At 62.8% G+C, this 13,706-nt stretch overlaps 2 protein-coding genes and 1 pseudogene across 10 annotated transcripts in view; 2 read left to right on the forward strand and 1 right to left on the reverse strand.

Annotated features, from left to right (window-relative positions):
• The window catches only part of PC (pyruvate carboxylase), a 102,872-nt gene extending 89,253 nt beyond the window's left edge, over positions 1-13,619 (forward strand). For all 8 annotated transcript variants that reach the window (XM_087422574.1, XM_087422579.1, XM_087422577.1 and 5 more), the window contains 11 exons: positions 8,633-8,777; positions 9,144-9,233; positions 9,320-9,541; positions 10,041-10,197; positions 10,798-11,038; positions 11,184-11,433; positions 11,647-11,891; positions 11,976-12,155; positions 12,242-12,490; positions 12,769-12,909; positions 12,989-13,619. In XM_087422574.1, coding sequence (XP_087278700.1) covers positions 8,633-8,777; positions 9,144-9,233; positions 9,320-9,541; positions 10,041-10,197; positions 10,798-11,038; positions 11,184-11,433; positions 11,647-11,891; positions 11,976-12,155; positions 12,242-12,490; positions 12,769-12,909; positions 12,989-13,237 — 2,169 coding nt within the window. In that variant the 3' untranslated portion in view covers positions 13,238-13,619. The remainder of the gene's footprint in view (positions 1-8,632; positions 8,778-9,143; positions 9,234-9,319; positions 9,542-10,040; positions 10,198-10,797; positions 11,039-11,183; positions 11,434-11,646; positions 11,892-11,975; positions 12,156-12,241; positions 12,491-12,768; positions 12,910-12,988) is intronic.
• LRFN4 (leucine rich repeat and fibronectin type III domain containing 4) lies at positions 1,698-8,555 on the reverse strand. Of its 2 annotated transcripts, none has more exons than XM_087422580.1 (3): positions 6,125-8,555; positions 3,159-4,517; positions 1,698-2,534 (listed from the first exon to the last, which is right to left on the reverse strand). In XM_087422580.1, the coding sequence occupies exons 1-3, from the start codon at positions 6,226-6,228 to the stop codon at positions 1,973-1,975; spliced, it is 2,025 nt and encodes a 674-aa protein (XP_087278706.1). In that variant the 5' UTR covers positions 6,229-8,555; the 3' UTR covers positions 1,698-1,972. The 2 variants fall into 2 exon arrangements, with proteins under 2 accessions (XP_087278706.1, XP_087278707.1); XM_087422581.1 differs by lacking the exon at positions 6,125-8,555 and adding an exon at positions 4,952-5,730.
• Positions 4,436-6,823, forward strand: LOC147912528 (uncharacterized; annotated as a pseudogene).
• Positions 13,620-13,706: the final 87 nt, after the last annotated feature.

The raw sequence follows: 13,706 nt of genomic DNA on the forward strand, positions 1-13,706 counted from the left end.
ACCCCACCCCTCGCCTGCCCGCCCCTGTTGCTGTGTGTTGTCCTCGTTGGTGACCCCGGCTGGCTGCTGTGGTTGTACTCCTGGGCCATAGGACTGTCCACCTGCCCTACAGCCTGGAGTGCTCACGAGCACCCACCACCTTAGAACCCTGAAGGTGGAAGAGGGAAACCAGGGCCAGGGGAGCCACAAGGAGGAAGGGGGGCAGCCAGCAGCAGGACATGTGTTTTTGGTTCCTGGGGGCAGCAGTGTCCTCCCCAGACGTGCACTCAGACTAGGCCACTGGCTCCTGCCATGCCTGGAGCCTCCTGCCAACCTTGCACCTGCCGCCGGGCCGTGCCTTGCCCCTCCCCACCCTGCCCTGCCTCCTGTCCCCCTCCCCACTCAACTCTGGGCCGCCTCTGCCCTCTCTCCGTGGCCCCTTGGTGGGCTCATGCTGTCCTGCTCTTCTCTGTTGATGATCTTGTTTCATTTATTGAAACCAGGATCTTTCTTGGGCCACGTCCAGGTATGTGTTCTGGGGCTGGGAGGGCAGGCACGTGTGTGTGTCAATGCTGTGCAAACCCACAAGCATGTGAACTTGGTCTGCACATGTGTGCACACACCTTATTGCACCAGCTCTCACCGGGCTGCCCATCAGAACCACAGCAGGCCTTACACAGAAAGACCACACAGCCTTCGGCACATGTAGTTTGGCCACCGGGGCCCAGGCACCATCACAGGCCCCGGGGTGCCAGCACCCAGCCTCCGCAGTGGGTCAGGCACCAGCATGTTCTTGGAGGACCTGGGCGCGCCTGGCGCAGAGTGGGAAGCACACACGCCTGTGAGTGTTTGTGTTCAAAGCACTGATTCTTCCAGCCAATGCCCAGGAGCAGTGAGTGTTTAGAAGGCTGGCAGAGCCCGGGGCGAGAGGCTGGCAGGGACTTGGGCACAGAGGAAGCAGAGCAGGGCATGCCACCCCTGGACTGTGGCTCCTCGGGGTGGGGACTAGAGCAGGGCAGTGGCTGTGGGCACCCCTCCAGTGCCCAGCGAGAGAGGTTTGACTCTGTTTTTCCAGACAGGCCCAGAGCAAAGCCCCGGGGGTGTCAGCAGAGCAGCTGGGGAGCCGGGATCTCGCTCAGGGCCTGCAGCACTGACAGGAACCTTCCAGGGGGTCCTGGGCTGATAGCAGGGCAGTGGGATCCCAAGCCCTTTTCGGATGACATTTTACAAATCCAAGAGATGCCCTGGGAGATGGTGAATAAGGTCGTGAGCATCGGAAGCCATGGGGACTTGCCCACTAAGTTGTGTTAAGAGAATGTTGCCAGCCCAGGCCTCTTCCCTGAGGGGCTGTGCCATGTCTCACCTGCTCCTATTGTCACTAGTTGCATTCTAACATCCAGGCCACCGTGAGGGCGTCACATCCTGCCACATCCTGCCAGGAAGGAGTGTTCTCTGCACTTATAGAGCACGGAGGGTGCTGTGCCCAGTGAGCATGGTACTCGAGGGCCTGGGCCTGGGCTCACCCAGGTCTGGAGGCAGCAGACCCAAGCACTGGGCCGTCAGACGGTGAGGGGGCCGAGGGCACCCCGGGCTGCCTGGGCCACCTCCACGGGGCTGGCAGCCCCAGCCCTGCTCCCATCCTGTCTCTGTGCCTCCACTGGCCCATGTGTTCCCCTCCCCTCTCAGGGAGCCTAGCAGGATGAGACCAGAGACTAGCATTGAGGTGTCCCCAACAATTTTATTATAAAGAAAAACAAGACTCCCACTTGGTGGCTGCAGCCCCTGCCTCAGTGGCTGTGAGCACCTGTCAGAGGGACCTGTCCCCTTACGCCCATCTGGGGGCCAGAACCAGAGGGAGGGCCCCCTGTCCTGCCAAGCATAAAGGGGGCCTGAGGTACCGAGGGTAAACCGGAGGGACTTGCAGGCAGTACTGACCTACCAGCCAGGCGGCTGCCCGCCCCACGCCCTCTGCCCCGGGCTGGTTCCCTTCCCATCACACCACGCTCTCTTCCAGCCTCTCCGCACTGCCCCCCACTTCCCGGCATCCTGCCCCGAGCAGCCCCCCGTGCACAGAGTGGCTCCGTCGGGCCCAGGCTCCTCCAAGGCGCCTGGCATAACCGTAGCACCCCCCGGTGTCTCCCAGGTCCAGGGAGCAGCTGCGCTGGGGGCGAGGCGGGGGGCTCCTCGGCGGGTGGGTCTTGGGCGTGGGGCTGGGGCCTCCATTGGTCTGGGATTGGACGTGGCTGAGTTTGAGGGGAAGGCGGCCATTCCCAGCCCCCCGGCCCCGAACCAGCAAGGCCACAGTGAAGACCAGTAAGGCAGCCACCAGCACACCCCCCACAGCCACGGTCAGGGTCCCGCCCAGCACGTGGGCCTGCAGGGCGTGGCACAGGGGTGTGGCTGGCAGTGTGGAGAAGTGGGCACAGCCCAGCAGCCTGGTGGCCGTGAGGTCGGAAAGCCCAGCGGCGGGTGACAAGGCCAGCAGGCAGAGGTCATAGTCGGCACCAGGGACTAGGTGCTTCAGCAAAAAGTGGTGGCTGGAGGCTGGGACGATCCTGTGGGCAAGGGCAGGTGGTCAGAGCACAGGCATCAGGGTCCAGGCCCCAGCCCCCCCCCTCACATGGCCTCGAAGTGCCCTTCACAGCTCACTCCCCACCACCCTCAGTGTGCTCCCAGGTCCCAGCTCTGAACACCCCCTGCCCTCAGGACCACATGTGCCTTGTTCACTCAAGAAGGTAAAGGAACCAAAACAGGCATGCATGTGCGGCAGTGGAGACAGTGCAAGGGGACAGACAGGTGTCTGTCCACAGGTGTGGACACAGGCCCAGGGCAAGCCGAGGAGGCCACAAGTGGAGAATCACATCGCCAGAGGCAGAAACAACATGCACCTGTGGGCCTGGCCCCACGTGCTTAAACATGGACGCCCAACACCAGGAGGCCTGCGCTTGCTCAGCCGCACCCGACAGCCTCCTCACAGCACTCCCCACCTCCTGTCCCTGGTGCCTGAGCCTCCTCTCCCCCTGCAGCCCCAGCACCCCCCCGGCAGCTCAGAAGCTGAGGAGGGGTGTGTGGCAGCGCCCAGGAGAGGTGGCCAAGCCCTGGAGGAGTGGAGCAGGGCTCAGAGGGAGGGCGGCTGGGAACGAAGCTGGGGTCCACGGGGCTGCAAAGTGCGTCCTCACCGGTAGATGAGGGTCTCGTCCTCGCTGCTGTTGTACTGGATTTGGAACATCCACACGGGGTCCGTTGGCCGCCCTGGCCCCCAGCTCACCAGCCCTGAGGTGGCGGTCACCTCTGTCACCTGCACAGCTGGCTCAGACTCTAGCGTCCCCTCACCCTCGGCAGCAGTGCGGGCTGAGGCAGCAATGTCCGAGGGCCCCGGGCGGCCCCCTTCAGCGCTGCCGTTCCCGCCGTGGGGCAAGGCCAGTACCCGTAGCTCTACGCGGGCTGTGGCCTCACCAGCAGGGTTGGTGGCAATGCAGGTGTAGTCCCCTGCGTCTCCAGAGCCTGTCACCCCAATCTCCAAGGTCCCGTTGGGGAAAGCCCGGGCTCGGGAGGAGTTGCCGACTAGCCGGTCATCAGGGCCAACCCAGTGCATGGTGGGCGCAGGGTCGCCGAGGGCCCGGCACCGCAGCGTGGCCCGCTGGCCCTCCAGCACCCAGAGGCGCTGCGTGTGGCGGGCAATAAGGGGGGGCTCACAGGAGAACTCGCCCTCGGGCACTGCCCAGAAGTAGCGGCCAGCCAGGCCTGGCGGGGAGGCGCACGTCTCCAGGTCATCGGGCCGGGCCAGCCGGCGCAGCCAGAGCAGCTCACAGTTGCAGTGCAGGGGGTTCCCGCTGAAGCTCAGCACCAGGGGGGTGGGCGAGGCCTCAGCGTCGCGCCCCCGGGAGAAGAGCGGGTCGGGCGCCAGGGTGGCCAGGCGGTTGGAGGTGAGGTCAAGGCGGGAGAGCTGGCCGAGTTGGGCAAAGGCGCCCGGGGGCAGTGCGTCGATGAGGTTGTGGTCCAGGTTGAGGGTGTGCAGGGCGGGCATGGCACCGATGCCAGCCCAGGGTACCTGCCGCAGATTGTTGTAGGACAGGTCCAGGTCCTCCAGGCTGTCCAGGAAGTCATCGAAGGCCCCCGGCGCGATTCGGCCCAGCTGGTTGCCACTGAGGATGAGGTGCTGCAGGTTAACGGGGCCCCGAAGGCTGCTGGCACCCAGCTCCACCAGCCTATTGCCGTCCAGGTGCAGGGAGCGCAGGCTCTCCAGGTCCCCAAAGGCGCGAGCCCCAATGCGGGTGATGGCATTTCGGGACAGGGTCAGGTCCACCAGCCCTGTCATGTTGCGGAAGTCCGGGGGCCCCAAGGCCTGGATGAAGTTGTCAGCCAGCCGCAGCTCCACTGTGCGCCGGTCCACGTTGGGCGGCACGAACAGCAGGCCTCGGTGGGCACAGAGGGTGCTGAGCGATTCGGACAGGTTCTGGCAGACGCAGGGCAGTGGGCAGGCGGCCGCTCCACTGGCCAGCAGCAGCAGCAGGAGTGGTGGGGCCATGGTGAGCTCCCTGTAGGGAAGGGCCACAGCCCAGGCACAGGTGCGGCTGGTGTAGGTGCTCCCTGTGCCCAGGGCCCAGTCCCAGGGGCCAGCTTCCAGAGCCTGGCCTGGAGGGGGTGAGGGTCAGAGGCCACAGGGGCCCCCCAGGGTTGAGGGAAGGCTGGGGCTTGCAGGGACAGGCCCCCCTGAGTAAAGGTCACATTTCCTAAGCAGTTAGGGGGAGTCCAGGCTCGGGGGACAAGATGAGGCATGAGGCAGGAAGCAGAGGTGGCCAAAAGAGCAGGGAGGGTCCCGGAAGTTCCTTTCCCTGGCGTCCCCTGGAATCGCCAGCACCCCCCTCCGCGCCATCCCCTCCCGCGCCAGGGAAGGCTCCCCCCAGACGTTTCCTGTGGCCCGTCGCCCCTCCCCTGACAGCCTCCGCGCTGTACCCCGCGGCCCCCTCACCTGGCGTCTGTAGCTCAGGGGGCGCGGGCCGGCCTCCCCGTGGGCCCGGCCGGCCCTCGCCGACTCCAGGCGGCTCTCCCGTGGGGGCGAGGCCCTGGGCTGACCGGCCGCCCGCCGCGCACCCGCCGGCCCATGGCGCTCGGGCCCGCGGCCCCGGCTCACTCGGTTCCCGGCACCTTTTCCCGGCGCGGCTTGCGGTGGCGGCGACGGCGGCGACAGGCAGGTGGGTGCGCGCCAGCGAGCACGCGCTCCGCGGACACGCACGTGGAGGGCGGACGGGGAGGGGCGCGCGGGGATCCACCCGGGCCCGGGCCGGATCCCGAGGTCACGGGGACATGCGGCCACTGCAGCGCCCACGGGTGGCTCCTGGTCACGCCCCAGGCCCCGGCCGGCGCCGGTCCGCCGCGCAGCCCCCCAGCACTGCCGCAGCGCACTCACCCTGGCACAGGCGCGCGCGCCCCCGGCCACCCTGGCGCCCCGGCATCCTGCACCGCACGGGCGCCCGCCGCCGCTGCGCGAACCGTCACTCTGCAGACAGCCAGACAAAGCGCCAGCTCGCGGGCCTCTTCACCATCTCCCAGAGACGGGAGTCTTTGTCACATGTCGCTGGGCACCCTCCCCAACACACCCACACATGCCTACACACCCACACGTCCCCGCACCCATAGGCAGGGCCGGGCGCAAACCTGCACTGTTACTGGGACCCTCACATTCACAGACACACACTGAAGGTCATAACCGTTCTGCATCACCGAGTCACGTGGAGGGTCCCCAACAGGCAAGGGGCCTTGGAGGGGACTGGGATGGACTGGGCGACGCCCCCGGCAGGGCTGCCGTGGGTGGGGCCGAGAGGGCTCGGCCTCCGGGCTGGCGCCGCGCCCCGCCCCTGCTGCCCGCCCCTCCCTCCCCCTTCCCAGGCTCCGCGCCCCGCCTGCCCGGTGTTCGGGAGCCAACCGGTCTCCGCCTCGGGCCCGATTGGTCTGCGCTCGCGGTTTCCCAGCAGGTCGGCGGTGGCACGCTGTTTGAAGCTGTGCGTCAGTGATCCTCGCCGGCTGGCAGTCCCTCCCTCCCCCTTCTGCCTCTGCCGGGCTATTTCCTTGGTGGGGTGGCCCAGGACACAAGCTCGGCTCCGCTGAGAAAGGGCCCCCCCGGTGTGAGTTCCCGGTTTCCTACCTCCAAGAGCCGGGCTTGGGTGGGAGCGCTGAGGGCTCGGAACCAGCTCGGGCACCGTGGTCCTTCACAGTGGTCCCCCTGGTTGGGAAACAGGAAGTCACCATCTCCCCCTAGTATCTCCTCGCTCTCAGGCTACCTGGGTCCTCCCCTGCCCCCTCCCTTCTCTCCAGACCTGATTCCTAGGGGCTGGGTGCGGCAAACTCAAGGAAACAGACCGAATTCTAATCCTGCCTGGTACAGCAGGTAGCCTGGGGCAACTTATTTAACCACTGAAACAATTTGTCATCTAGGTCAAGGGCTGTTAACTGTATGTACTTATGCACTTAGCAGGGGTGGGAAGAGAAGTGATGCAGCCTGTGAGGGCTTAGCCGCCCGGCCGCTGGCAGCTGTTCTTACTGTTGCTGCTCCCGGGCCTCAGCTCTTGAACCTGTAGAATGAAGGCATTGGATCCTAGCCCAGGTCAACTTTGATGCTCAGTGGCATCAGATATTTCTGTGTTCCTCTTCTCACCATCAGAAATGTTTTCATTCACCCTACACACATTTACTAGCGTCCATTACATGCTGCTCTGTGCTGAGAGTTGGGGTTACAGCACAGAGGAGATGACAGATCCCTCCAGAATTACAAAGGGGGAGGGATCTACAAAAGGGAAATGCAAGATGGGACAGGGGAGGCCTCCAAGGATCCTCTCACCTCTACGTGGTTCTAGGTTCTTTACGTGGTTTCGCTGGTTTTCTCTTTTCAAATACCATGCCTTGGTCCAAGTGAAATGTCCCCATCTCTTTAGAAGGAGCAGAGACCAGATTCAGGGACACACAGCAGACCTGTCACACCAGACAGGCATGAGGCCATGTTGGCTGGGTCCCACTCTAAAATGACCGCCTGTGGGAGGAGACACCCTTCCCCTCTAGGCCTCCAGGCAGTAGGAGCCCTGGGGGGGCAGATAGAATATCTCAGGGTAGCAACAGGGTCCAGCAGCTCATGCTGGGCCTGGAGTCCCTGTTGAAGGTGCACCCAGAGATTATGAGTGGGTGACACACGGAGATGCCTTCTCTGAAGTGACAGCTAGGGCTGTCGCCATGTGGTCACAGGCACGTGCACGCTGAAATCCCGTCCACATGGCCTCACTGTCACGGGGCATCTCTCAGCACTGGCTCCTAGGCCCCATGCGGCCTTTGGGTTGGACTACCCTGCCCTAACTTCAGGCTGTCACCCAGCGTTTAATGAGCAGAACCGAGGGCCTTTGTGCACAAAGCAGGCGGATACAGGTACCTCAGACAGCACCCCTGCTCCCCAAAAAATGCTCCCAGGTGTGTGAGGAATGCAGACAAGCAAAAGGTGATGAGGCCAAGGGAGGAACTTTCCAACAGCTGATCCCACAGAGGCCTACTAGAGTCCGGCTCTGCTGTGAGGGTGGTGGTGAGGTACAAAGGAGGGCTTTGACTTCCAGACTTCCAGGAAGAGATTCCGGGCGGGTGCAAAGGCGTGGAGGTCTAAGAGCACAAGGCACATGTGGTGTGGCTAGAGGTGGTCGTGCCCAGGAAGCCTGGCAGGAGGCGTGGCCTGGAGACAAGGGGTCAGAGCTAGAGATGGCCATGGTGGAATTGTCTGGTGTGACCAGTGACACAGGAGGAGTGGGTGGTGAGGGTGATGGAATGTAGGTTTGGTAACCGGGTAGACAGTAAAGCCTACCAGAAGGCAGAGGAGGACTGGGTGACGGAAGCCGATTTTGGACTTGATGAGCTTGTGTGAGGGACACACAGGAGAGGTGCCCAGGAGGTATTTCCACTGTAGGGTCTTGGCTCTGGAGCTGGAGGCCTAGGATGAGGCCACCCAGGGAGAGTGTGCTGTGTGAGGAGGAGAACCCAGTGACAGCCCTCAGAAGGCCATCCTGCAGGGGGAGAGGAGCCCCCAGTGGGAACCAGGAAGAAAGAGAGCAAGAGGTCTTAGAAGCTCAGGGAGAAAACGTCCAGGTGGGAGCTGTTAGCAAGAGAGGGCGGGAAAGTGCCATTGGATTTAGTGATAAGAATATCATGTGAGAAGATCAGGGCGTGGCCGTGTGTTGTGTGTGGGGGGAGTGGGCCCTGCATTCAACAATTGTTGAATGCAGGGGCCTCTTTCAAGAATCGTGGCCAGGAAGGCGAGAGGGTGGCTGCTTTACACCACAGTGCTGTGGGAAAGGCCTAATCCACTTTCTGGGCTGTGTGGAGGGGAGGAAGTGCTTGTTTCCAGATACCTGAGGAAGGAGGAGGTGGGATTCAGCACATGCCCCAGGATGAGCAAGGAGGAAGTGGGCTCAGTCCCCTGACAGCTTAGGGGACTCTGCCAGAATGGGAGGAGGGTGTTGTGAGGAGATGGGGAAATGGCACTCCACAGGGACGCCTTGAACCTCAGCATGGAATCCTGGGGAACTCGAGAAGCTGTGCTGGCCCAGGGTGGCACCTTCAGCCTCTTCTTTCCCCAACCATGCTGCGTGGTGACGCCCTCCCACCCACCTCTGTCCTGCAGACCAACATCCCCTTCCTGCAGAATGTGCTCAACAACCAGCAGTTCCTGGCAGGCACCGTGGACACCCAGTTCATCGACGAGAACCCGGAACTATTCCAGCTGCGGCCCGCACAGAACCGGGCCCAGAAGCTGCTGCACTACCTGGGTCCGGCCCTGAGACTGCCCTTCTTTCCCCTCCCCGATGCCTTGCTTCTGGCCCCCTGCCCAGAGCTTCCTAGCACCCCCTACCCCTGCCCTCAATCTGATCTTGCACCCTCCTCCTTTGCTTCAGTCTCCCCCAGCCCCACCTTCCTTGCTCCTGATCTTAGAGATACGCCCCCCCCCTTCCCATCCATGTGGCCCTCAATAGGTCCCCACTGCCTGGACCCACGAGGCCCTGGCTTTGGAGAGGACAGGGCCCAGCTGGAGGACTGGGGATCCTGGAGGAATCCCCCCATCCCCGAGCCCACCTATTCTCACTCCTGCCCTCAACTCAGACTCTGCCCTGACGTGATGCCCACTCTCTCCCCAGGACATGTCATGGTGAATGGCCCGACCACCCCGATCCCCGTCAAGGCCAACCCCAGCCCCACGGACCCCATTGTCCCTGGGGTGCCCATAGGTAAGTGAGATTCATTCTGCCAACTCATAGGGGAGACAGGAGGTTGCCGCCTGCAGGATGGATGCTAATGCCTTGGTCTGCCCTAGGCCCACCCCCAGCTGGTTTCAGAGACATCTTGCTTCGGGAGGGGCCCGACGGCTTTGCTCGAGCAGTGCGGAACCACCAGGGGCTGCTGCTGATGGACACGACCTTCCGGGACGCCCACCAGTCCCTGCTGGCCACTCGTGTGCGAACCCACGATCTCAAAAAGATCGCCCCCTATGTTGCCCACAACTTCAGCAAGCTCTTCAGCATAGAGAACTGGGGAGGTATGCTGGAAGAGGGCTGGAATGTGGGACAGCACCTGGAAGGAATTTGGTACCCCAGTGTGGCCAGGCCCCTGGGGACTCTGCAGGAGAAGCTGGAGATGTTAACATTGATGGAACTAGAGAGAACCAAAGAAGGCACAGCGTTCATTTGTTCAGCAGTGACTGGTGCCCACTCTGGCCAGGCCCGGTGCTGGGCATGAGATCAGAGCTGAGACCCAGGCAGCTCAGGGCCGGAGAGGAGACACCAGCCTGTTAGTTAATTTTAGCACAGAGAATAGGTGGGGGGGCTGTGAAAGAGGGTGCAGAGAGAACACAGTGAGCCTGAGCTGCCCTGAAAGATCAGCGAAGGGAAAAGTCTGCGGGGGTCGGGGTGGAAACGTGAGACCCTGGATGAGCAAGGCCAGATGTTAGGGCTGGAGGCTCAGGCTGCAGAGCTGCAGGGCGTGGTGGGGTCCCCGAGACATGCGGGGCTGACCTAGGCCTCTCGGTCCCCGTGCAGGAGCCACATTTGACGTTGCAATGCGCTTCCTGTACGAGTGCCCTTGGCGGCGGCTGCAGGAGCTCCGTGAGCTCATCCCCAACATCCCGTTCCAGATGCTGCTGCGGGGGGCCAATGCCGTGGGCTACACCAACTACCCCGACAATGTGGTCTTCAAGTGAGCCTGGGGTGGGGTGAGCAGACGGTGCATGGCGTGCGCACGCAGGTGCTGGGCCACAGTGCAATGGCCTGTGCTCCCCACAGCGGGCTCAAAACCAAGTTTCTCAGTGGCTGCACCCGAGCAAGGACTGCTAAGTGCAGAATTATAGTCTGAGAACTGGAAAGCTTTCTAGGTCACGGGGCAGTGGAGGCCCTGAGAGGGCAGGTGACTTGTCCCAGGCCATGTGGTGTAGAGCAGGGGCTGGAACCCAGGCCAGTGCTCTTGCTCCCTCAGCCTGCCACTCCTTTGCAAAGCAAAGAATCCCCAGCTGGTTCATCTGACCTGGACAGACTAAGCTGCACTGCACGTGCCTAGCGTTGGACAGCTCTGCTCCGTGCTGGATGCCTCTGGGGCGACCCTGCCCAGCCCAGGCTGCCCTGGAGAAGGCCTTGTCCACACTGTGCTGCCCTCAACACTGGCTCTGTGGGTGCCACGCCCCCTGCCAGGCCAGACTCTTCAGTCTCATTCCCTAGGGTCCACAGATAGGCCAGAAGCCAGAGAAGGATGTGCAGCAGGGAGGAGGAAGGGGCTAACCCTTGGACTCTCCTACCCACTCAGGTTCTGTGAGGTGGCCAAGGAGAACGGCATGGACGTCTTCCGGGTCTTTGACTCCCTCAACTACCTGCCCAACCTGCTGCTGGGCATGGAGGCAGCAGGCAGTGCTGGTGGCGTGGTGGAGGCTGCCATCTCCTACACAGGTGACGTGGCCGACCCCACCCGCACCAAATACTCGCTGCAGTATTACATGGACTTGGCTGAAGAGCTGGTGCGAGCTGGCACCCACATCCTGTGCATCAAGGTGCCTGGGCCCGGCCCACCCCCAGGAGTCTCCCCCTTGCCCATCTCTCCCTCCCCACCGCATCCCCCCCACTCATCTCCCCCACCATGCACACACCATGCCTCCTCCTTACCGTCTTTCTCTTTCTCCTCCCCTCTTTCCCCAGGACATGGCAGGGCTACTGAAGCCATTGGCCTGCACCATGCTGGTCAACTCCCTCCGGGACCGCTTCCCCGACCTCCCGCTGCACATCCACACCCACGACACATCAGGGGCAGGCGTGGCAGCCATGCTGGCCTCTGCCCAGGCTGGGGCCGATGTGGTGGATGTGGCATCTGACTCCATGTCCGGGATGACATCACAGCCCAGCATGGGGGCCCTGGTGGCCTGTACCCGAGGGACTCCCCTGGACACAGGTAGGAACAGCAGCAGCCCACAGCCGTTCTCCTCTCGAAGCTGCAGCCCCCACCAGTAGAGTCTGGTATATCCTAGAATCTAGATACTCTTGCCTGGCCTTGCCTTCCATCACCCACACCTGAGATGGGACCTGAGCTGGCCCTGGGGTCCTGGGAGGAGCACCTGAGAGCTCAGCACATTTCCAAGCCCTCCCACCTCTGGCGTCCCTGCAGGAGTGCCCCTGGAGCATGTGTTTGACTACAGTGAATACTGGGAGGGGGCCCGGGGACTGTATGCGGCCTTTGACTGCACGGCCACCATGAAGTCTGGCAACTCGGACGTGTATGAGAACGAGATCCCAGGGGGCCAGTACACCAACCTGCACTTCCAGGCACACAGCATGGGGCTTGGCTCCAAGTTCAAGGAAGTCAAGAAGGCCTACGTGGAGGCCAACCAGATGCTGGGCGACCTCATCAAGGTGAGCCAGGCCCAGTGCTCTTACCCTTGCCTCTGGGCCTCCATAAGGTGCCTAGCACCCTAATCCAGGGGCCCTTCTCCTCAGGTGACACCCTCTTCCAAGATCGTGGGCGACCTGGCCCAGTTCATGGTGCAGAATGGGCTGAGCCGGGCGGAGGCTGAAGCCCAGGCAGAAGAGCTGTCCTTCCCCCGCTCCGTGGTGGAGTTCCTGCAGGGCTACATTGGCATCCCCCACGGGGGGTTCCCTGAGCCCTTTCGCTCTAAGGTAGGGAAGGCCCAGCAGGCCCAGCAGAACGTCAGGGTGGGTGTTGAGTGCAGGCATCAGGCCTGATCCTCTGCTTTGCTCCCCAGGTTCTAAAGGACCTGCCAAGGGTGGAGGGACGGCCTGGAGCCTCCCTCCCTCCCATGGATCTGCAGGCGTTGGAGAAGGAGCTGACAGAGCGGCATGGGGAGGAGGTGACCCCGGAGGACGTGCTCTCAGCGGCCATATACCCCGATGTCTTTGCCCACTTCAAGGACTTCACTGCCACCTTTGGCCCCCTGGATAGCCTCAATACCCGCCTCTTCCTGCAGGGACCCAAAATTGCAGAGGAATTTGAGGTCAGTGGCTCTGGCACCTGTCTACCCTCCACCCCAGCACCCCTGCCCTGGCCATCCCTGAGGACCCCAGCACAGCTAGAGCTCCAGGCTTTACCTTGGCTATCACCTGGACTCATGAGCTGTGGGTGCATGAAGTACCCCTGACAGACCAGGGAGCTAGGCCTGTACTAGTGAGGAGCTGAGACCCAGGGTGGGGGACTTGCCTGGGACTGGGTCCGGGGGCTGCCCTCTCGCCACGTGCCCCGGCCCTACTCACAGCCTCCATGCCCTCCCCACAGGTGGAGCTGGAGCGGGGCAAGACGCTGCACATCAAAGCCTTGGCTGTAAGTGACTTGAACCGGGCTGGCCAGAGGCAGGTCTTCTTTGAGCTCAATGGACAGCTGCGGTGCATTCTGGTCAAGGACACTCAGGCCATGAAGGTACAGCTCCCCCAGGGCCAGCCAGGCGGTGGGGTTGGGCAGGGCCTGGTGTCTCACCTGCCCTCTGCCCTGTCTGCAGGAGATGCACTTCCACCCCAAGGCCCTGAAGGACGTGAAGGGTCAGATTGGGGCACCCATGCCTGGGAAAGTGATAGACATCAAGGTGGAAGCAGGGGCCAAGGTAGCCAAGGGCCAGCCCCTGTGTGTGCTCAGCGCCATGAAGATGGAGACTGTGGTGACCTCACCCATGGAGGGCACTGTCCGCAAGGTCCACGTGACCAAAGACATGACACTGGAAGGTGATGACCTCATCCTGGAGATCGAGTGATCTTGCCCCGGACTGGCAGCCCCATCCCAAACCTTCAACAGACGTTTCACTGCCAGGGCAGGCCCAGGTCAGCTGGTGCCTGAGGGCAGGAAGGCCTGCCCTGGAGCTCCTGTCCTCAGCTCTTTGTGGCAGGAGAGACACTGCCTGCGGTAGCCCATTCCCTTTCTCCAGCCATCTGTCCTTTCCCTGCTAGTGGACAGTCGCTCACATATTCATCTCTTGCCAAATAAGGGTCCTCTCCTGGCTGGAGGCTACAGGTGGTGGCACATCACAGGTGGGCAGGACCCAGGAGAGCAGGTTGAGGGGTCCTGCCTTCTGGGGGGGTGACCTCAGCCCCAGGTCCTGAGAACTGTGCTCAATAAATCTGGCTTTCCTTGCCTGCCATGCTGCATGCTGGGTCCTGTGCAGCAGCCCCAACCCTGGAATCACTCAGCAGAGGGGCAGGGCTGCCTCTTGGACTCCCCATGGG

Source organism: Ceratotherium simum, chromosome 34, assembly GCF_057802395.1.
Source record: "Ceratotherium simum simum isolate JZ-2026a chromosome 34, ASM5780239v1, whole genome shotgun sequence".
Classification (NCBI taxonomy): domain Eukaryota; kingdom Metazoa; phylum Chordata; class Mammalia; order Perissodactyla; family Rhinocerotidae; genus Ceratotherium; species Ceratotherium simum.

Bases quoted from the DNA above. Each gene is read 5' to 3' on its own strand.
- LRFN4 (XM_087422580.1), bottom strand. From the start codon at position 6,228: ATGGTGACTTCCTGTTTCCCAACCAGGGGGACCACTGTGAAGGACCAC. The intron at 4,518-6,124 runs GTAGGAAACCGG...CCTTCCCTACAG, and splicing joins CCCAAGCCCGGCTCTTGGAG to GGAGCTCACCATGGCCCCAC. The intron at 2,535-3,158 runs GTGAGGACGCAC...CCTTGCCCACAG, and splicing joins GACGAGACCCTCATCTACCG to GATCGTCCCAGCCTCCAGCC.